This window comes from Phocoena phocoena, chromosome 13 (assembly GCF_963924675.1).
Source record: "Phocoena phocoena chromosome 13, mPhoPho1.1, whole genome shotgun sequence".
NCBI lineage: Eukaryota > Metazoa > Chordata > Mammalia > Artiodactyla > Phocoenidae > Phocoena > Phocoena phocoena.
Window position 1 is genome coordinate 59,989,928 of NC_089231.1, and position 22,777 is coordinate 60,012,704.

Genomic DNA, 22,777 nt, shown 5'->3' on the forward strand with positions numbered 1-22,777 from the left:
GCCCTCGAGCCACAACTATTGAATCCTGTGCGCCTAGAAACCGTGCTCTGCAACAAGAGAAGCCACCGCAATGAGAAGCCCGTGCACTGCAACGAATAGTAGCCCTTGCGTGCCGCAACTAGAGAAAGCCCACGCACAGCGACGAAGACCCAACACAGCCCCCAAAAATAAAAATAAATAAATAAATCTTAAAAAAAAAAAAAAGCCAGCAGGCCAGGAGATGGTGGCCTAATGTCCCAAAGAGACATCTTCTCCAAGTTACAATTCAGGATTCTTTTATACTGAAAGGGGAAGGAGATAGAGTCGTGATTCTGGCCAAACTTGGAGGGGAATGTGTTAATTTCTTCCTTCCTGCAGCCATTCACAGGTGGGCCTGGTCAGGAGGTTTCCTGTGAGCTTAACAAAGGTGTTTTAGCTTAAAGCTCATTCCCTGGGAGGTGGGGTTCCCAGAGATGGGCGGGTCATTATGTATAATTTAAGCTTATAGGCACCATCGCTTTAGTGATTAATTTGTAATAGGACACGAAGGTTCTTTTCTATTACAAACCAACACCTGGGACAAAAGCTGCACTCAGTGATATAGAACTGCACTTTACAGCTTACACAGTGTTTTCTCATCCTTGCTGAGTCATGCCCCACACTCAGGTGGAGGTATTTTCTAATTATACAGAGGCTTGAAAAGGTCAGTGAGCCAGGCTAGAATCTCCTGTGGTCGAAGCGGCGCTCAAGCTCCGGGTTCTCCGAGGGGACAGCATGTAGGACTGAACACTGCACAGACTCGGGCATGAGCCCCAGTCAGCGTGCACTGGCTGTGGCACTGACTTCACTTCCCGCATCCATGTCCTCATCCTTCAAGTAGACAGAAGTAATTCGTAGTCGGGTTTGTTATGAGGATGAAATGAAACAATGCCGCTGCCTGAGTTGCTGGAGTGTCTAACAGGGCCTGGCTTGCAGCCGACACTAAATGTGAGTTCCCTTTCTGACGCCAAACTTGGCGAGATGCTTCTCCTACTCCAACAGCGGCTCCTCCTCTGAGCTCCAGAGGCCACTGGGGTGCCAACTCTTGAGCCCCGTGCGCCTTTGGACCCGATAGGTGGCTGCGTCCGGTCCCAGCACTCCTTAAAGGAGGGTGGAGACTTCGGCCCTGAGGAAGAGGACGGTGGGGTAGAACTAAGGGGCCGTGGGAGGCCGGCCTGGATGCAGGGGCCTGTGGGGCGGCGTTGTTCCGCGGAGGGGACGCCGGCGCCCCGATAGTGCACCCCGCATTGGGGCCCAGGCACCCTCCCGGACCTCCAGGTTGCCGCCACCCCGGGGGACAGGGTCCGCCCCCCCCCCCCCCCAGTTCACCTCTGCCCCTTCCCCCTCCCTTCCCAACTCCCGTACTGCCTCCCCGGCCTCCAAAAGCACGAGGGTCCCAGGGCGGAGAGGGCCGGGGGCCACAGCCGGCTCGCAGTCCGGGAGCGCAGCCCCGCCCCCATCGCGGCGCCGGCTGGCGGGAGGCGGGACATGCGCACCGGGCGGCGGGCCCGCGCTGGGAGGGGGGCGCGGGCCCGAGCGGGCGGTGCTGCGGGGAGCGGGCTGGGCGGGGAGCGAGGCGCGGGAGCGGGGAGCGCGCCGCCAGCGTCGCTGCCGCTGGACTAGGGCGGGTGTGCGAGCCCGGCGCGCCGCGCGCAGAGGATGCGAGCGGCAGGGAGCCGCCGCGCCGCCGCGCCCGGAGAACGCGAACGCGGGTGACCTCAGCCGGAGGAGAGCCGCGAGACGGAGGCCGCGAGCCCCGCGGGGATCCTCGAGGCCGGGGTGCGGGGGACGGCGGCGGCGCGGGAGTGCGAGGCGCACACCGGGCGGGGCTGGCGGACAGTGATGAGCGGGCGCGCGGGGAGGCTGCACGCCGCCGCCGCCCGGAGCATCCGCCGCCTGAGCTGCTGCTCGCGGCCCGGGCCGCGGCCATGGAGACGCTGAATGGCCCCGCGGCCGGCGGCGCCCCGGATGCGAAGCCGCAGCCGCCCGGCCAGCACCACCGCCACCACTATCTCCACCCGCTGGCCGAGCGAAGGCGGCTGCACCGCGCGCCCTCGCCCGCCAGGCCATTTCTCAAGGACTTGCACGGCCGGCCCGCGGCCCCCGGCCCGGCCGCCCCTTCCTCGGGCCGAGCCCCGGCGCCCGCCGCTCCGCGCTCGCCCAGCCTCGCAGGCAAGGCGCCGCCCTCGCCGGGGCCCCCGGCCGCGCCCGGCCGCGTCTCCCGGCGCAGCGGCGGCGCCCCCGGCGCGAAGGACAAGCCGCCGCCGGGCGCCGGGGCCAGAGCAGCGGGCGGCGCCAAGGCCGCTCCGGGCCCCAGGAAGGCGGCGCGCGCGGCGCCCGCCGAGCCGCTGCCCCGGGTCGGGAAGCCGCCGCCCGGGGCCGAGCCGCTGCCCGCCGCTGCCAAGGGCCGCAAAGCCAAACGCGGCTCCGGTGTGGTCCCCGCCCGCGCCTCCGGTCCCCGGGTTCCTATCGTCCCGGTCCCCGCCGTGATCCTCGCCGTGACCCCCGCGGCCGGCTCCCCGGCCCCTGGCTCGCGCATCAGCCACACCGACAGCAGTTCCGATCTCTCCGACTGCCCCTCCGACCCCCTGTCCGACGAGCAGCGCCTGATCCCCGCCGCCAGCAGCGACGCCGAGTCCGGCACGGGCTCCAGCGACCGGGAACCCCAGCGGGGAGCCCCCACGACGAGCCCCGCGGCTCGGGGGGCGCCTACGGGCAGCCCCGAGCCCCTCCCGCTCCTCGCCGCGCCCCCCGCCGCCTGCCTCGGGGGTCGGAGCAGCCCGAGCGGGGTCCCCGCGGGGTCCCCGGGGCCCGGCGTGGCGGAGGATGCCGGGGGGTGCGCTCCGCCAGAGCGAACGGTCCCCGGGAACCCCAAGGAGCACGGCCCGGGCGAGCAGCCCCGGCTGGTACCGGCGGCGGCGGCGGAGGAGCTGCTGCGGGAGATGGAGGAGCTGCGCTCGGAGAACGACTATCTCAAGGTGCGCAGCCCGCCCCGCCGCCGGTGGCCCGGAGGCGACCCCACGTCTGGGTGCGGGCTGGAACCCGCGAGCCCCTCCTCCCGGTCCCGAAAGCGCTTTCTCCTGCTGTCGTTCACTTTCCTGTCCCCCGCGCACACCAGGCGCTGGGAACTGGAACCAAAACTTCTGGAAGGAGTAGCAAGACCTGTGGGTCCGGGCTGCTTTTCAACCCACTTAGCTTGTTTCTAGAAGTCTTGCTGCTTTCCACGGATGCCTCTGCCCTTGTTGATGCTGCGTTGATTATAGAGTGTCGGCTCTGGTCACTTTTTGGATGTGCAGTCGACCCCCAGACCCCTAGCCTGTGGGAGCGGGTTTTCCCCAGCCGAAGGGCTCTGGGCCGGGCTCCGTGGGAGGAGAGTGGGGTTCAGAGGGTGTGGTGGCCCAGGCTGCAGACTCGCCTGCCGCTTCTCCTAGTTACAGAAAGCCGGGCGCCCTCCGTGTCTCCTCCGGGGCTCACAGAGCAGACAGAGGGCCTCGGCGTTTTCAGTGATAAAGCTGCAGTTCAGGAGTGTCTTGAGTGCGGCCTGAGTGGAGGGACCACTGTGTCCTGCTGGCCGGTCCTTTGTAACGTCCACCACCTGGGTTTTCGTGTCAGGAGAGGCCACTTGATGCCCTGCTCACGCCGGGGCACTTTCGAGGGAATCGCAGCCTCTGCGTCCTATCTGAGCACTTGGCGGCGGGGCCCGCTCTAAGAGGCTTCTGGGTCCTGTGAGCTTTGGGGCACAAGTCTGACTCCATCTTTTCCAGGAGGAGGAGGGCTGGCGCTGCAGGAAAGAGAATTTAGGCAGTGTTGGGGGTGGGGGTAGGTCACCTGAAAGTAAGGAGGGCTGTCCTGAAAGCAGTTGTTTTAATTTATGGTGATACGCAGGTTGGTAACTAGCTCCACCGGTGTAAATCTCCTGTTTCTGTTAAGACAGTTAAATATATGTTTGCTCCGTAAACCTCCTTTATCAGTGGGTTTTGTGATTTGCCCTGTGTTCTCAGCAGATGCTGACGGTCCCTGATGGAGGCCAGGTGTTGGCTGGTGGGACCAAGGATGTGAGCTTTTAAGGTGCTTGGTGGTGAAGAGTGCAGTTCAAACCGGGATTAGAGCTGAGCATTCCTAAATTCTGGCTGTAGAAGCTGCTCTAACTCGCTGAGCCCAGTGGTTATTTTATCCTGTTCAAAGAGGCAGAGGAGGAGAGTGGTGGGGAAAGAGAGCAGATGGAGACTTGGGGTGAGACGTTTCAAATAGTGCATTTTTTTTTCTTAATTCATTTATTTACTTTTGGCTGCGTTGGGTCTTCGTTGCTGCGCGGGGGCTTTCTCTAGTTGTGGCGAGCGGGGGCTACTCTTCGTTGTGGTGCTTGGGCTTCTCATTGCAGTGGCTTCTCTTGTGGAGCACGGGCTCTAGGCCCACGGGCTCAGGAGTTTTGGCTCGCGGGCTCTAGAGCGCAGGCTCAGTAGTTGTGGTTCACCGGCTTAGTTGCTCCGCGGCATGTGGGATCTTCCCGGACCAGGGCACAAACCCGTGTCTCCTGCATTGGCAGGCAGATTCTTAACCATTGTGCCTCCAGGGAAGTCCCTGTCACTGACTCTTGTGTAATAGACAATAGAGTGAAATTCAGAGGTGTGGAAGAGAAAGAGCCAAGGTATCATGTGTAACTCTGTTGTGAAATCAGCACTTTTGTAAATTTGCCCTGGAAGTAAGCTCCCTGAGGACAAGAAAGATTTTATTGAATTTTGTAGCCTGGACTCTTCGCCTAATCCCTGACCCACAGCGTTTCTGATTGAATGATGTTTATCCAAATCATGACAGCTAAGTAACAGAAAATTAAGGGTTGTAAAATTTTTTTGAAAAGAGGTTTTCTCATTATATCTCTGATGTTAAGGTAGGCAGTCATTTCGGGGTTCATTCCTAGATGACTGATTATTTGCTTTATTTTTTCATGTTAGATTCTCAGTGAAGGAAATAGGTGTCTGGCCCTGGCACCTAATCTGATGTATTTGATATTTCGGTGAATCTCACAGCAACATAGGTATCATTGTTATATTTATCATAACCCCAATTTCACAGACAGGGATGCTGAGAGCTGAGAAAACTTAGTGACTTGCCCAAGGTCATCCAGCTAGTAAGCGATGCAGCTTGTATTTTCCCTGCCCCCAGACCTCTGTTCTTTCCCTGCTCCAGGCTGCAACCCTATTTCCGTGAAGGCTCCTTTTCTGAGCACACGCTTGCCTTAGAGTTTATTAGCTCAAAATGTTCCCAGCGTTTAGCTTTCCTAGGGGCCCTCTTTTTAGGTGAAAGGGCCACCAAGAACACCTCTCCACTAGCCTGTGGACAAATGGTCCCATAAACCCCACTGACAATGTTTAATTTGTGGGAAATGTCAGTTGCCATTTCCTGTGGAGAAAAGGTCACGGCCGACCATTTATGATGCCTAAATCCATCTCCCAGCCTTTCCTCTGACAGGAGAGAAGCGGAGATAGAGGAGGTCTGGGGAGGCTAGGAAGTCAGAAGAATGATCACCAACACATAGTGTGAGTTACATGATTGGCTATTCAAAGCTTAAATGACGGTAGTTCAATGTGGGAAAGAAAGACAACAACCCTGCTAGACTTTTCTAAAGGCCAGCGAGCCCACCCACTTGTGCAAAATGGGGCTGGGAGCATCAGTGACCTCCTGGGCAATGACTTTTGCTGTAGGCCTGCTTGGCACGTGAGGTTTAGAGTGTGTGCATTATAAGCCCAAACGTCTCTTTTTGTTGCTCTTGTCCTCACTGGTACTTCTTTTGATGGTAGATAAAAGCGAGCCCGTGACCTAATGCTTTCTTAGGGAATGCTGCACAGAACTCTCGCGATTAGAAAGGAGACTCCACCCAGAAATTTTACTCTGATATATTGTGGAGGATGGTGACCACAAGTATTACAAGCTTTCCTGAGTCAGTTCTGCCACCATTGCTGTATAAGACGGTTTCTGAGCTAGAATGACCTAAGAGTAATCCAGGCAGAAAACTAAGGCCTCAGAACTGTAGGAGGATGTGTTGCTGATCAGGAAATTTGAGGGGAATTCTCTTGGTTTTTACCAGCCTGCTGTATTTTCTTAAAAATCAACTGTCAACAGAGAAGTGCCCCCTTCTGTTGTGTGGAGCTGTACGGGGCCATCCCTGACCCTGCTTTCCTACTGTCATCCCAGGGCAACGTGGTGACTAGGTGAGAAGTGCATAATTAATCCAGGTAGCTGGCTTTTTGTGTGTCTGAAAGCACAGTCAGAAAAGCACTCTTGGCCCTTGACCGCTGATGAACGCACATGTGTTCCGAAGGCTTCAGGAATTAAGGTGCGAGATTGAGTTCAGTTATCGAAAGACATTTGCTTCTTTCTCAGACCAGACCCCCAGGCCCATGGTAGTGATGCGGGCGTCCACGAAACCCTGCTGGGAGTGTTCCTTGCCCACCGCCACTGCGATTTTGCTCGATTGCTCCAGGACAGTCAGACAAGCCCTAGAGCTCCTTGTGAACATATTAATTATGTTCTCTGTTTTCACAGGCTTTTCAGGAGGGTTTTAATTGCTTTGAGTTTATTGGCCTATTTTGAAAATGCTTCTCGCGTTACTGGGGATGCTCGCACGACACCATTCCCCCTGCCCTCAAATAGTGTACCCCAAAGCGCCCGTGTCCTGTGGGGCCCGCGAGGTCAGTGGGGGAAGGTCTGCTGAGTTTGCTCTGCCTTTTCAGTTACTTCAGAAGAATTATTTCTGGTTAAAACAAAAGTCAGCGCTAGCTACAGAGCAGGTACTATTGGATTCTTGGAGAGGAGTGATTTCTTAGGGAGACCGCTGGTGAGGCCATTTGGGTTGAGAGGTTGCAGTGCATCAGCGCCGATCCAGCCTCACCATCCTTCGTCTCACTTGGGAGTCTTTGGAGTTTCAAGGTCTGAAAGGATTTGGTTAAATCTGCCTGCTCAGAGCCCAGATGCTCAGCCGCCTGGAAAGGGTGGAGGTGGGGTGGACAGGGAGGCAGGAATAAACAGTTCTGAGCGTGAAGCGCTTCAGTCCCTCCCTCCCTCCCTCCCCGGCCCCTGGCCCTCCTCCCTTCTTCTGGAAGGTTAAAGCAGACAGTATCCCTATTCTTTCCTGACCTTCTGCTTTCCACACCCACTCTTTATTCAGCCTTCAAGGCGGTAGTAATCACCTTAGGTGGCAAGATCATGTAGACCAGGGAACACAGGGCTGTCGCTGCTGGATGAACTGTGCTTGGTAAACAATGGGAAGGGTCCCTGAGCCTTCTGAGTCTCAGCTGGGACTCTGCAGAGAACAGTTCCATTGTCCGGAGGGAAGCGAGGTGGATTCATTGTATATTACAGCAGAGGATAAGGTCTGTAACTCCCAGAAGAGGGAATTATTGCAACAGTAGCCAGCTGTGACTGCTCTCACTGTCTAAGTTGGGTCTATTTAGGGAGGGGTGATTAAAATAGGACTAGTTATTGATTTCAGGTTGTTTAAAGGCGATTAAGATCTGATAAGATTGTCAGTATAATCTAGAGTTTTCACCGCTTTTACCGTGTGGATTTGGTTTTTCTATTGGTGGATAAAACTATCGGCAAAGAGGTTTTCGTTGAAATTTTAATCTTGGTTTATTCTAGTACACACATGGCCCATTATTTCTCGAATTTGATATGTGTCCAATAGATGTAAAATAACCCTTGATTGTTAGCTGCAGGCAAAGGGGAGTAGTTGGGGAACTTCCCACTACGTCAAGATTTCATTTTACATACGAAATTTGAAAAGTATATTTAGTTAAAACTAAATTAGCTTTTCACTGTGATAATGATCTAACATTTGAGTATCTGACAGACCTGATGTTAATTCAATATAAAACTTGATTAAGGGCAGTTTTTTCTTAATATCTATATTAAAAAACAAGTTTCCACTTTTACTTACTGTGTGTAAATGTTGTCTGCCAGAAACATTATATGTTCTGCTTGACTTGGTTTTTTTTTTTAAGCATTTAAGTGGCAGACATCTTTAAGGTTCTTTAATGTTTTCTAAATTAGAGCATGCTGTCAGAAAATTAATGTAATGTTAGTTTGAAAATCACTCTCGTCATGACCCGAATCGGAATAATCACAGTTTTGGCTTTTCAAATGTCTGCTGCCAGCTTACGTGGTTCATAATTCGCTTTTCTTCGAACTTCTTTTCATTGAACCTGAAAATTGCTTTTTTCAAGGCTCTATGAAAAGAGCTGGAACCCTGGCCTCGTCCCATCTCTGCTACAGGCTACTTTTGGGAAGCATTTAAACTTTTAGAATTTCAGTGTCCTCATTTTAAAAACAGGGGTATTGATACCTTTTCTGCATATTATAATACTTTCGTGAGGACCAAGTGTGAAAATAAGTATGCCTGCACGTTGACAATGTCAAGGTCTAAATGTTAGCTTGTTTTTATTATTTTACACCGACGGTGGACTTCTAAAAATACGATTTAAAGCTTATTGTTTCATTTGTCCTGGTTGTTGCAGATAATTTCTAGCACTTACCGGAAAGAGCATGTGTATGGAACCAGGCAGCCTGGGTTTGTAGCTGGGCTTCCATTTATTAGTTGAGAGGATTTGGATGTGTTTACCGGCTTGGGTTTTGCCTCCTTGTCTGTCAAATGGGGGCTGTGTGTCCCTGGCAGGGTTATTTTAGGCTTAGTAATGAAGGTAAAGTGCTTAATAAAGGATGCCTTCTGTTCTACAGATTTAGATAAAATGAGGTTCAAAAGCAGTGATTCAAATACATGCAATTATGGTCTCCTCCTAATTTTCTTTTCAATGCAACTAATGTTAGTGATTATTTATGCCAAAAAATATTAGCTGTTTACATGTGGCCTACTCGGTGATCTGGAGGTGTGGGTTCGTCTAGCCCCGGAACAGACTTTTTCAGCCTGCAGCGGGGGCGTAGGCGTCCGCAGAACGTAGCCAGCGTTTAACATTGGGCCGACGAGGGCCTCCCCCAACCCCATGCCACCCCCATTACGAAGTCTGAAAACCAGAGAACATTTTTTACCTGCAAGTCGTATCATGTCTTTTTATGGCTACGTCACATTTTAAGACTCGTGTTTGAATAATAGATCATTTCAAGCATTAATGACTTGATAAGCTTTCTAGAAGGAAAAGCAATTGTAAACAGTTCCTTCCGTAAATGGAATGCCCAACACCACTGGATATTTGTATGTGTACATACGTATAATGATTATTGCTTGTATTGAACTATCTTTTATTAGTTACCCAGTGTAACAATTAACTTTTAACTGTATTCAGACGTGTGTAGAGATGAGGCTTTTTCTCAAAGTCACATCAGATTCACAGATGGGATCTGAGTGAAGCTTGACCTTGATTTTGAAGATTCAGGACTAATTCTCTACTCTTTTTTTTTTTTTTTTTTGCGGTACGCCGGCCTCTCACTGCTGTGACCTCCCATTGCGGAGCACAGGCTCTGGACGCGCAGGCTCAGCGGCCATGGCTCACGGGCCCAGCTGCTCCGCGGCATGTGGGATCTTCCCGGACCGGGGCACGAACCCGTGTCCCCTGCATCGGCAGGCGGACTCTCAACCGCTGCGCCACCAGGGAAGCCCTAACTCTCTACTCTTTATGGGAGGATGGCATGCACAAGCCTGTTGTGAAGCTTGCAGCCGGTAGTTGGTCTCCTCCAGCGTGGGTTGGGTCAGGGGCACAGCTTCCATGGCTCAGTGCAGTGATCGGGCATCAGGAACAACCTCTGCTGCAGTTTGAAAGGACCTTCCTTAAATAGGTGGGTTCTCCAGGCACCTGAAGAGCCCAGCCTGTCCATTCTCTTCATGGATGTTCCAGTGACCGGCCTCTGTGCTCGGCCCAGTAACTCCCAGTGCCAACAAATTTTCCTACCAGGAACAAGATTGACAGGAAGTAGATCTCCACGAAGAAAAAAACAACAATGAAACTTGCTTTTACATCCTAACATTTTCAACGTGAAGATTTAACTTTCTTAAGACACATGAGAACATCTTATATTTTTAATGAGGCTGTCATCACTGGTACAGAAATTCTGTAAGAACACGTAGCAGATGAGAACAAAAACGTTTTTATTCATTTGACTACTAGGAATGTTGGTAAAGCTTTCCCCTTTGACATCCGTTCTCCTTGGTGGTCCGTTGAAACAGGCTCCACTTGGAGTCATGGTCAACTGAGTAGGTAATGCTCTTGGTCAGGTGGTGTGGACAGAGTGGGAGAACCTACAGACTGGGGCTTGGGGGAATGAGGTGCCACGTCTGTGCCCTTTCCCATATAGGTGATGGCTGCACACAGGTGGGGTTGGCTGGACAATTGTTTTCACCCTGTTGGTGCCAGTCTATTTTTCCACAGTTTCCCAATTTGTTTGTTACACTTCTTGGACCTGATCTTACCCAGGGTGGGATACTCTTCTAGGAGATTCCTTTCTAGTCAACTTCTTGTCTACCTGAGGCTCTGGTGTTAGGAAACTCATGTTCTTTATTGTAAATAAATCCCTGGGTTTAAGAATAAATGCAGGATTAGTAAGGGTGATCGGACTCCAGGAACAAACTGAATAGGGTGAGAGCTGACAAGTTAGGGTGTCCACGTTTGGGAGAGTGTTTCCCTTGAGCCTCGGTATTAATTGAGCAAGACAAATGGGAATGGGGAGTTCTCTGGCGGTCCAGTGGTTAGGACTCCTAACGTTCACTGCCGAGGGACCGGAGAACTAAGATCCCACGAGCTGCGTGGTGTGGCCAAAAAAAAACAAACAACGATGAACGAGTGTACCTTAATCTGGAGACATTTATGCCATCAATTATCAAACTAATCAAGACAGTTCTAGAATGCTTAATCTCCCGCCTTCCAAATTGCTCCTTGTTGAAGTCTTTATAATAGAATTTATATCTCATTACGTGCTGCGGCTGTGGCTATGGGTTTGGGAAGAATTTTCCAGGACCAGACTGCAAGACTGGAACAAAGCCAGTGTGCGGGGATGTCTGGTTTGGGTCCTGTTTAGGATTTGGTCTTTCTAGGTGTTGACCGAGGTTCATGGGTAGTCATTCCACAAATATTTATTGAGGGCCTGCCGTGTGGCTCACACTGCCCTGGACACTGGGAGACACCAGGTGTCTGCCCTCCTGGCGCTTACCTTCCTGGGTGGGCGACAGATGATGAACAGGAAGAAACACAGATAACATTAGGTGGCGGGAGGAGGCGGCGGGAGGGGCAGGGCCTGGACTAGAGACTGGGGGGATGGGGGATGGCAGGGGGTGGCATTGTGTGCCTTCCAAGTTGTGTGACTGTGAGCTCCGCAAAGAGCTGGGGAGGAAGGGGAGGCTATAACAGGTGAAAGGCCTCCAGCTGCCTGGACCCTGTGGAAGCAACAGGGTGGCAGGGAAGGAGGGGGTAGCATGCAGGTGCTGGGGAGGACCTGGAAGAACTTTCTCTGTGACGTGGAGCCCCCTGGAGGGCATGAGTAGGGGGAGGAGGTCTGAGTTACTTATGAAAAGGGTAGGTCTGGGTGGAGCCTGAGCTATAGAGGGGAAGCGGGGCACCCAGGTGACGGATGGACTTACCTGTGTAAGTCTTACCTGTGGCTCTCTTGAGAGGGGTAGAGGTGGGAGAGCAGCAGGTATTTGGACTTTGAGCTGACAGCACTGCATTGGCTGTGGCCTGGCATGCGGCGGGGAGGGAGCCAGGAATAACTCCTGGGTTTCTCCTGTACCCGCGTGTCTTCATGTTGACACTAGAGTGGAGTGGAGATGGGAAATGCAGGGTAGACGAATGGGAAAAAAACAGCGCACGAGGTTTTATCTTTATTTTTTTTAACACCTTTATTGGAGTATAATTGCTTTAGAATGGTGTGTTAGTGTCTGCTGTATAACAAAGTGAATCAGCTATACATATACATATATCCCCATATCTCCTCCCTCTTGCCTCTCCCTCCCACCCTCCCTATCCCACCCCTCTAGGTGGTCACAAAGCACTGAGCTGATCTCCCGGTTTTATCTTTAGAACCATGAGTCAAGACAGAATTTTAGGGACATTTGCGGGTATGTTATAATTCCCAGACAATTCAGTTATGACCCCACTAAAGTCTGTGTTCTTTGCAGGCAGCGTCTGTCTTACTGCCTAGATTGCGTCTTAGAGATGCGGGTTTAGGTCAGCATTTGGTTTGAATCTAAAGGTTTAATTATCTGCAGAGATGACTTCGTTTATGGTGATGATTATGTAAGGAAAGATTGGGAGCAGGATAAATGCTGAGAGCCTGCAATGCATAATCCATACTTGTTTTTGGCTTCTGGATCTATAAGATCTGAACAGACATCTGGTGATAATTGTGTCGCGTGAGAATTTCCAGAGTCCCTGTGTCGTATCACACAGTTGTGGCCAGAAGCCGACAGGTAACTGTGCAGAAGGTTCACAGTATTGCAGAGCAGGGGTGGATGGATGACTCCATCCTTTCTGATGGACTTGGCTTCTCAATCTCCTCTGTCTGGCTTGTGTAGGATGAGTTGGATGAACTCCGTGCTGAAATGGAAGAAATGAGAGACAGTTACTTAGAGGAAGATGTTTACCAGCTGCAGGAGCTTCGGCGGGAACTGGACCGCGCCAATAAAAACTGCCGAATCCTGCAGTACCGCCTCAGGAAGGCTGAGCAGAAGAGCCTGAAGGTGGCAGAGACCGGGCAGGTGGATGGCGAGCTCATCCGAAGTCTGGAGCAGGACTTAAAGGTGAGTGAGCGGGGGCTTCCCTGGTGGCGCAGTGGTTGAGAGTCCGCCTGCCGATGCAGGAGACACGGGTTCGTGCCCCGGTCCGGGAAGATCCCACATGCTGCAGAGCGGCTGGGCCCGTGGGCCATGACCGCTGAGCCTGAGCGTCCGGAAAAAAAAGTTGGTCATAGCCACTTAAATTTTTTTTTTTCGGTTATTTAAGTTTCTAGGATGCAGAAAACCTGAAAGTACCATAACCCAAGTAAGACTTGTAGTGGTGATTTAACTGAAAGAGAAATAGGAACATAACTAATTGTCTAAAGTGTCTTTGAGAATCGTTGGTGGAAGTGGGAATGAGGTGAAGAAATCCCAGACTTTATTCCATTTGTCCTCTCCACCATGGCTTCTCTCCTGCCCCAATTATCAAATCATTTATCTAGAGATGAATTATGTATAATGTCCTCCTTATTAGACGAGTCCTTAGGAAATCTCATTTAGCCTTTCATTATAATAACAGAAAGAATCTTTGTAACTATCAAATTTATAAACCACTAACAAAATGTCATTCAGTGTGATAAAAAGGTGATTTATATTTCTCTCACAAGTCTCCTTCTTTATTTCCTTTTATAAAGTAAAAATGTTTAACTGCCTTTAGCATTCAAATGTTTTACCAGAGTAGACAACTTAAAACTTGACTACATGAGACATCTACTGCATATAGGATTACTTCATTTGTTTTTTTTAAGCAGGTAGGTTTTGTATTATTTTGGGGAACAGAAATGTTTATTTTTTTGATGATGGTGATGTTTTTAACTTGTCATTTAAAGCATGTGCTCCTGTGATATTGCTATTCTAGAAGGAGCAGGGCCTTCCTTGCAAAGTGGCTTTTAATCCAGATGAATGTCATATTTTCCCTTAATGTGGATTTCATGTTTCAAACTAATACCTTCCTCCTTTAAAGCTAGGCTTGTTAATATTGCCAGGGTCTTTGCTCTTTGGTGTAATATAATATTCCTTAATGATTCTGCCTCTGAGGTTGTTTGGAGGTACCCTTAGCACACAGAAAGCTTCCTATCCTGATGACAGTCTCTGTGGGTTGATGCAGGTGGCCAAAGATGTGTCGGTCAGGTTGCACCATGAACTTGAAACTGTGGAGGAAAAGAGAGCTAAAGCTGAAGGTGAGAATGAAACTCTACGACAGCAGATGATTGAAGTGGAAATATCCAAACAGGCCCTCCAAAACGAGCTGGAGAGACTGAAGGAGGTAAATCAGACATGGACGGGAATTTGCCCCTTGGGTTGAATTGTGAGGGACTTGGGACTCCAAGTGTCCTATTCTTTCTTACATGGTCTAAGGCGGGTCGGCCAGCAATGGTTTGTATGGCCTGGGAACTAAGAATGGTTTTTACATTTTTCATAGCATTGTTGGGGGGAAAAAAAAACACACACACAGAAAATAAACCTAAAAAAGCAAAGATGATGATGTGACGGAGGCTGTCTTGCTTGCAAGGCCTGAAATATTTGCTCTCCGGCCCTTTACGGAAAAGGCTGGTTGAACCCTGCTGTAATGCTGTTTTTTATAATTTCCGTTCCGATGGGCTGGCCGTTAATTCCCTTTACGGGTCCAAGCGAGGTATATTATTACTAGAACACAAAATAAGGCGGTAGCATGTTTCTCGAGAGCCTTCTCTTCCAGTGAGCTGGAGAATGTTACGCTTGTTCATTACCCTGTGTCAGCAGATGGTGGGTGTGTGCTGCCTGTGTCTGTTATTCAGCCAATATGATTTATTTATTTATTTAACATCTTTATTGGAGTATAATTGCTTTACAATGTGTTAGTTTCTGCTTTATAACAAAGTAAATCAGCTATACATATACATACATCCCCATATCTCCTCCCTCTTGCATCTGCCTCCCACCCTCCCTATCCCACCCCTCTAGGTGGTCACAAAGCCCCGAGCTGATCTCCTGGTGCTATGAGGCTGCTGCCCACTAGCTATCTATTTTACATTTGGTAGTGTATGTATGTCCATGCCACTGTCTCACTTTGTCACAGCTTACCCTTCCCCCTCCCCATGTCCTCAAGTCCATTCTCTAGTAGGTCTGTGTCTTTATTCCCGTCTTACCCCTAGGTTCTTCATGACATTTTTTTTCTTAGATTCCGTATATATGTGTTACCATACGGTATTTGTTTTTCTCTTTCTGACTTACTTCACTCTGTACGACAGACTCTAGGTCCATCCACCTCACTACAAATAACTCAGTTTTGTTTCTTTTTATGGCTGAGTAATATTCCATTGTATATATGTGCCACATCTTCTTTATCCATTCATCTGTCGATGGACACTTAGGTTGCTTCCATCTCCTGGCTATAGTAAAAAGAGCTGCAATGAACATTTTGACACATGACTCTTTTTGAATTATGGTTTTCTCAGGGTATATGCCCAGTAGTGGGATTGCTGGGTCATATGGTAGTTCTACTTTTACTCTTTTAAAGAACCTCCATACCGTTTTCCATAGTGGCTGTATCAGTTTACATTCCCACCAACAGTGCAAGAGGATTCCCTTTTTTTAAAAAATAAATTTATTTTATTTATTTTTGGCTGTGTTAGGTCTCTGTTGCTGTGTGCGGGTTTTCTCTAGTTGTGGTGAGTGGAGGCTACTCTTTGTTGTGCATGGGCTTCTCACTGCGGTGGCCTTTCTTGTTGTGGAGCATGGGCTCTAGGCACGCGGGCCTCAGTAGTTGCAGCACGTGGGCTCGGCCATTGTGGCTCGTGGGCTCTAGAGCGCAGTATCAGTAGTTGTGACACATGGACTCAGCCGCTCTGCGGCATGTGGGATCTTCCCAGACCAGGGCTCAAACCCCTGTCCCCTGCACTGGCAGGTGGACTTCTAACCACTGCGCCACCAGGGAAGCCTGAGGGTTCCCTTTTTTCCACACCCTGTCCAGCATTTATTGTTTGTAGATTTTTTGATGATGGCCATTCTGACCTGTGTGAGGTGATACCTCATTGTGGTTTTGATTTGCATTTCTCTAATGATTAGTGATGTTGAGCATCCTTTAATGTGTTTGTTGGCAATCTGTGTATCTTCTTTGGAGAAATGTCTGTTTAGGTCTTCTGCCCATTTTTGGATTGGGTTGTTTGGTTTTTTTTTTTGATACTGAGCTGCATGAGCTGCTTGTAAATTTTGGAGATTAATCCTTTGTCAGTTGCTTCATTTGCAAATATTTTCTCCCATTCTGAGGGTAGTCTTTTGGTCTTGTTTATGGTTTCCTTTGCTGTGCAAAAGCTTTTAAGTTTCATTAGGTTCCATTTATTTATTTTTGTTTTTATTTCCATTTCTCTAGGAGGTGGGTCAAAAAGGATCTTGCTGTGATTTATGTCCTAGAGTGTTCTGCCTATGTTTTCCTCTGTTTTATAGTGTCTGGCCTTACATTTAGGTCTTTAATCCATTTTGAGTTTATTTTTGTACATGGTGTTAGGGAGTGTTCTAATTTCATTCTTTCACGTGGAGCTGTCCAGTTTTCCCAGCACCACTTATTGAAGAGGCTGTCTTTTCTCCATTGTATATTCTTTCCCCCTTTATCAAAAATAAGGTGACCATATGTGCATGGGTTTATCTCTGGGCTTTCTATCCTGTTCCATTGATCTTTATTTCTGTTTTTGTGCCAGTAACATACTGTCTGGATTACTGTAGCTTTGTAGTATAGTCTGAAGTCCGGGTGCCTGATTCCTCCAGCTCTGTTTTTCTTAAGATTGCTTTGGCTATTCGGGGTCTTTTGTGTTTCCATACAAATTGTGAAAATTTTTGTTCTAGTTCTGTGAAAAATGCCATTGGTAGTTTGATAGGGATTGCATTGAATCTGCAGATTGCTTTGGATACTATAGTCATTTTCACAATGTTGATTCTTCCAATCCAAGAACATGGTATATCTCTCCATCTGTTTGTATTATCTTTAATTTCTTTCATCAGTGTCATAATTTTCTGCATACAGGTCTTTTGTCTCCGTAGGTAGGTTTATTCCTAGGTATTTTATTCTTTTTGTTGCAGTGGTAAATGGGAGTGTTTCCTTAATTTCTCTTTCAGATTTTTCATCATTAGTGTATAGGAATGCAAGAGATTTCTGTGCATTAATTTTGTATCCTGCTACTTTACCACATTCACTGATTAGCTCTAGTAGTTTTCTGGTAGCATCTTTAGGAAGCTCTATGTATAGTATCATGTCATCTGCAAACAGTGACAGCTTTACTTCTTTTCTGATTTGGATTCCTTTTATTTCTTTTTCTTCGATTGCTGTGGCTGAAACTTCCAAAAACTATGTTGAATAATAGTGGTGAGAGTGGGCAACCTTGTCTTGTTCCTGATCTTAGTGGAAATGGTTTCAGTTTTTCACCATTGAGAACAATGTAGCCAATATGATTTAAACACAGATTTCTTTTAAATTTTAAGGAGTGAATGTGTTCTAGCAAAGCAGTCTAGACAATGCATATGTATTTTTTTTCATTTGCTACAGTAATGCAAATCCTGTTTTGTTGTTGACTTCCATTATAAGATTAAAGCCGAATGTTCTCTTGGAAAGTATCCTGCCTATTGATGAAGTTCAAAACGATTGGTGAGGGCTTTAAGATGATGGCTAAAGCCAGTGTGTTACCTGCCAACAGCATCACTTAGTACTTCATGGATTTGTTTCCTGATTCAGCCAGTCCTCGGTCATCCGTCCATCTGCCCTTCCACCCACACTTCACTCAGGCCCTGACTGGGCCCTGGGGGAAGCGGATGTGAATATGGCAGCACAGGTGCTGCCCTCAAGCTGTTTACTGATCCGATGCCTTATGGATTTGGGTAAATTCTGCGTATTGTCGCCACTTCCGTGTTCTATTTCTTCGTCCCTCGTCACTGTCCCCTTTGTGAATACTCTGTGGGCTCTGTCCGGGTCACTGGGGGTGCCTGTAGCAATGCCTTCCCTCGGGGAACATCAGGGGCTCGCCGGGTGAGTGGGGGATGAAAATGAGAGCGTGGAGCCGTGCCGACCTTCGCGGCGGAGGAGGGGGAACCTGGGCAGGTTTGTCCCGGTGGGTGACCCTCCTCTGGTTGTGATCTCACCTCTACACTTACGCGTTCTAGTAACTTACTTCCCTCTTTTCCCTTTGGTCCGAGTTTGCCAGGAGGCAGGCCGTAATGGTTCCTTTTCTCAAAATTTCCAGTTTGAGCCTGACCTTAAGGGTACGGACAACAACTTTGAAGTATATTTTATAAATTTTATATGCGTGTTTGTTTTTGTATAAATAGGTAAATTATACATACATAAGTAAATACATGTGTTGAAAGCGAGCAGGGATTCTTTTGCACACATTCAAATGGATTTGTGAAGGACCTGGCATCTGGTCGCGAAAAGCTCTTTGGGGTGAGAAATGATCACTGACATTGGAGGCCCAGGCTGGCTGTGAGGAAGGGGTGGGGCGCTGGCCCCTCCCTTTCTTTACAGCTTAAAATTACTCAGAAGGATTGCTCACTTGGGACACAATCAAAGTATTTTATCTCCAGAGTCGCAGTCAGACTGGTGGGGCTGCATATTGACACCAAACTTTTCAACGAAGCATGAAACAGAGTCTCAGGAGGGTCGGACGCTGGTGGACCGTTTTGGAAGCAGAGAAGGATGAATCAGCCACACAGGGTTCAGAGGTGGCAGAGGAGATGCTAATCAGAAAATTCGAGCTGGGGTCTCCGTGAATGGGCCCTTTGTAGCAAAGCCAGAACAAACTTTCTCGTGGGTTTCGCTGTAGAGGGAGGATAATGTTTTCTCTGTCCTGAGCCGTACTGGTTATTGTTCGCCTCTGAAGTTTGGTAAGTGGACGATGTGCCACATTCTGAGAAAGGCCAGGGTAGTTTGTGCGTGTGTCTCCACGACAGGCCTGGTTGCAGATGTGTCTGCCCCTCGGAGGACAGTCACACGGTGCATCTCTGTGCCCCTCGGCTCTGTCGCTGGGGCTTCTCTCTGCAGCTGCAGACTGTGCTTTCAGCCGCCTGGTGGCCTCCTCCAGGGTGGGTTTCTGGTCACCCTTCAAACTCAGACTGTCCAGGAACAGACTGGTCACCTTTGCCCCCACCTGTACCTTCTTTTGTCTTTCCCGGCTGTGTTAATGGTGCCACTGTCCTTGTAGTCACCCCGGCTTAAGCGATGGTAATTATCCTTACCCCTCCTCCTCCCCACCCTCAATTGCCGGCTGCTCTGCTTTCACGGTCTTAGGAATTCTTTCTCACTGGTACATGCTACATGGGCGAACCTCGAAAATACACCAAGTGAAAGAAGCCAGACATACTGTGTGAGTCTATTTATAGGAAATGTTCAGATAGGTAAATCCATAGACAGAAAGCAGCTTAGTGGTTTTCAGGGACCGGGGGAGGGAGAAAGGAGCCTGGCTGGGGTTTCCTTTTGGGGTGATGAACTGGATGGAGGTGATGGTCGCACAGCGTTGTGAAGGTACTAAACGCCACTGGATTGTACGCTTTAAAATGGTTAATTTTAACCTCTTAAACATTTTGATTTTATCCACGCTTTCACTCATCTCTCAAATGAGTATTTGAGGGCAGACAGTCTGTGGTCACCACATTAAAGGATACACTACTTCTAGTCGTTCCGTTTGCTGTTTTACCTTCTGTATCCCCCAAATCCGACCGTGTTAATGCTTGGGTTAAACAAACAAACTTGCCTTGGGCTGCATTGTCTAGCCCTTTAGCATGACACAGAGGTCCTTTCCTGCCTGGCCCATCCCTGTCACCCAGCTGGGGTTCCCACCCCTTGGCAGGAAACCTTGCAGTGAATTAAAAGGCAGTTGAGAAGGATGAGAAGACACAGGCCCTCTGGTCCTCTTGAACTGGTAGAGGTGTGTCTTGGAAAAGTCGCTTTCTCCACAGATAGATGAGACGCTTAAAAGAAGGCTGATAGTATTAACGCCTCTGGAATTGTCCCTTCTGGTTAACAGCTTCCTTGCTGGCTGGCTTCCTGTGCTGTTCACGCCATGTCCATGCACCCAAACCCCCATATACCACTTGTGCAAAGCTCAAAATTTTTTTGCCCTTTTTTTGGGGGTGTATATTTCTTCTAGTACTCTCTCTATGGTGGAATATCTCAAAAGCTTGAAAATAGTTCACCTTAGTTTAGTTTCAACTTCCTGAAGATTGCCCAAGTGCTTTCACTCAACTGTATTTCTTTCGTTCTACTGAAAGGTTTTTTGAGTACATGCTAGACACAAATAATAACTAGCCAAGTTAGTTGACACTTGCAAGGGACAGAGGCGTGCTTTAGATCACTCCTGGGAACTAGGGTTAGTGAATGGAACCACAGGAACCAACTAGCTGTCAGATAGCTCTTGGGGGACATCTTTCATCACCATTCAGGACATGATACCGATTCCCTGGGTTTGGTTGAGACTCCTTTTGTGCCAAGTAAATGATCAGATTTTTAAACTGTTTTTTGAGTGCTTGAGAGGAATTGTATATGCTCCAGTTTTTGGGTGAAGATGTTGAATCCATTAGATTGAAGCCTTTAAAACTTGAACTGTAACTCGTGGCAGGAAGGACATTTTATACCATCACTGAATAGACAAATGGTGGAAAGGTTTCACTAAAATGCTTATTTTTTTGCCGTATAGGATGCGTTCTGATATTTTCAGTTCTATTTTTTTTTGATGGTTGTAAGTTTACTCCATTACTAGATTGCCACAATTTGGAAAAAAGAAAAAGTATCAGATCATTTGTTAATTGTGTTCAAATTTTTATATCCTTTATAGTTTTGTTTTGTCTGCTAAATACATCTCTTTAAGATGAAGATGTATTAAAATCACCTATTAGAATTCTACATTTAAATTTTCTTCTTGTAATCTGTCACTTTGCTTTTTAGATTTTCAATATGAATGCATAAAGATTGAGAACTTTTTTGTGTGATGAGTTGTTGCCTTTATCATTTGATAATGACCTCTTTATTCTGATGTCTTTTTGCTGTAAGTTCTATTTTTTCTACACCATTATGTTTTAGGTGTATTTCTTCTGAATGAACTATAGCTATCTTTTTAAAAAAAAAATGGAATCTGGGAAGCTTTTTTAAAACTTGTGAATTTAATCCAGTTACATTTATTGTGGTTATTAATGTGTTCGAATTTATTTCTGTCATTGTATTTTATGCTCTCTATATTCCATGCCTTTTCTTTTTTTAACATCTTTATTGGAGTATAATTTCTTTACAATGATGTTAGTTCCTGCTTTATAACAAAGTGAACCAGCTATACATATAACCCCGTATCTCCTCCCTCTTGCGTCTCTATCCCACCCTCCATGCCTTTTCTTTGTTTCTTTTTTCTATTTTTTTTAAGATTTTTTGATGACCATTTTTAAATTTTTACTGAATTTGCTACAATATTGCTTCAGTTTCATGTTTTGTTTTTTTGGCCACAAGTCATGTGGGATCTTAGCTCCCCAGCCAGGGATCAAACCCCCACACATGGCCCCCTGCATAGGACCACTAGACTGCCAGGCAAATCCCTCTATTTTTTAATGTTGATTTCTCTGAGGTTTTTTTTTGTTGTTTTGTTTTTGTTTTTTTGCGGTATGCGGGCCTCTCCCGTTGCGGAGCACAGGCTCCGGACGCACAGGCTCAGTGACCATGGCTCACGGGCCCAGCCGCTCCGTGGCATGTGGGATCTTCCCGAACCGGGGCACGAACCCGTGTCCCCTGCATCGGCAGGCGGACTCTCAACCACTGTGCGACCAGGGAAGCCCCCTCTCTGAGTTTTTAATTCCTGTGTTCTCTCTCTTGGTTAGGAAGTTATACATTCTATTACTATTATTTTAATGATCACTCTTACGTTTTTAACATGCATGTTTCTCAATGTCTAAAACTAATCACTATCTATATTCTTTTCCTGAATAATACAAGCATCTTAGAAAGCTTCAACTCCAACTCCTTTCATACTATTGTTACCCAGTATTTCAGTTTCATCTTTTTAAAATCATCTCCCCACCTAAGCTGACTAATTTCATAGCTGATTCTTATTTAGATTCATTTGCACATTTTCCAGTCTGTTATCATTGCTTCTTGAGTGTTGCTCCTTCCTTCTGAGTTCAGTTTCCTTCTTGCTGATCTATTAATCTTTTAGTGGTTTATTTCAGTAAATGATATTGTCTAAAATACTTTTATTTCATACTCAGTCTTGAAAGATATTTAGTTGGGCATAGAATTCTAACACTTTGAAGATAGTATTTTTATTATCTTTTGGCCCTGTTTTGCTTATCAAGAGGTCTGCTGTTAGATAATTCTCATTTTTGTAGATAATCTGTCTTTACTTCCTGGTTACTTTTAAACTTTTCTCTGCGTGTTTGGTATTCTGTAGTTTGAATCAAATGTATCTAGATTTATTTTTATTTTACTCAACACTCATTGCCAAGCTGAGTTTTTGTCTTTCATAAACTCTGAAAAATTCTCACTGTTTGAATAGTCTTCTGTAGTGAAACTATCTCTTTGAATCATGTTTCTTCCCCATCCTCTGTATTTCTTCTAGAATTCCTGTTAGTCTTATGTGGGCCTTTTATGTTGGCCATTCTTATTCCATCTGCCATCTCACTTACCTGTTTTTTTTTTTTTTTTTTTAAGATATTTTTATCTCTCTGTGCTACATTCTGGATAATTTCTTGTCCAAGTTACTAATTCTCTTCTTTACAGTTTTATTCATCCACTAACTTTTCATTTCCAGAAGTTTTCAAAAGTTGCTTGTTCTATTTTCATAGTTTCTTCTTTCTTCATCATCTCATAGTTCTTTAAATCTTTAAACATTTTAAAGTCAGTCTTTTTCAGTTGAGTTCTTGGTGTTACTAAGCCTTCAGTTTGTCTGATCTGGTGACTCTTAACAGTGGATTTTATTACAAGTCCTTCTTAGTAGGAATTCCATGAAGTTTGTTGAAATGTCCTCCTAGGGAGCTTTTGTGTTGGTCTTTTCTGGAGGCCTTGGTGGTATCATTGGTCCAAATACAGTCCTTAATTTTTGG

At 47.5% G+C, this 22,777-nt stretch overlaps 1 protein-coding gene across 2 annotated transcripts in view; it reads left to right on the plus strand.

Annotated features, from left to right (window-relative positions):
- Positions 1–1,946: 1,946 nt before the first annotated feature.
- MTCL1 (microtubule crosslinking factor 1) overlaps positions 1,947–22,777 on the plus strand; it is a 120,910-nt gene continuing 100,079 nt past the window's right edge. For both annotated transcript variants that reach the window (XM_065889977.1, XM_065889978.1), the window contains exons 1-3: positions 1,947–2,996; positions 12,533–12,757; positions 13,842–14,000. In XM_065889977.1, coding sequence (XP_065746049.1) covers positions 1,947–2,996; positions 12,533–12,757; positions 13,842–14,000 — 1,434 coding nt within the window. The remainder of the gene's footprint in view (positions 2,997–12,532; positions 12,758–13,841; positions 14,001–22,777) is intronic.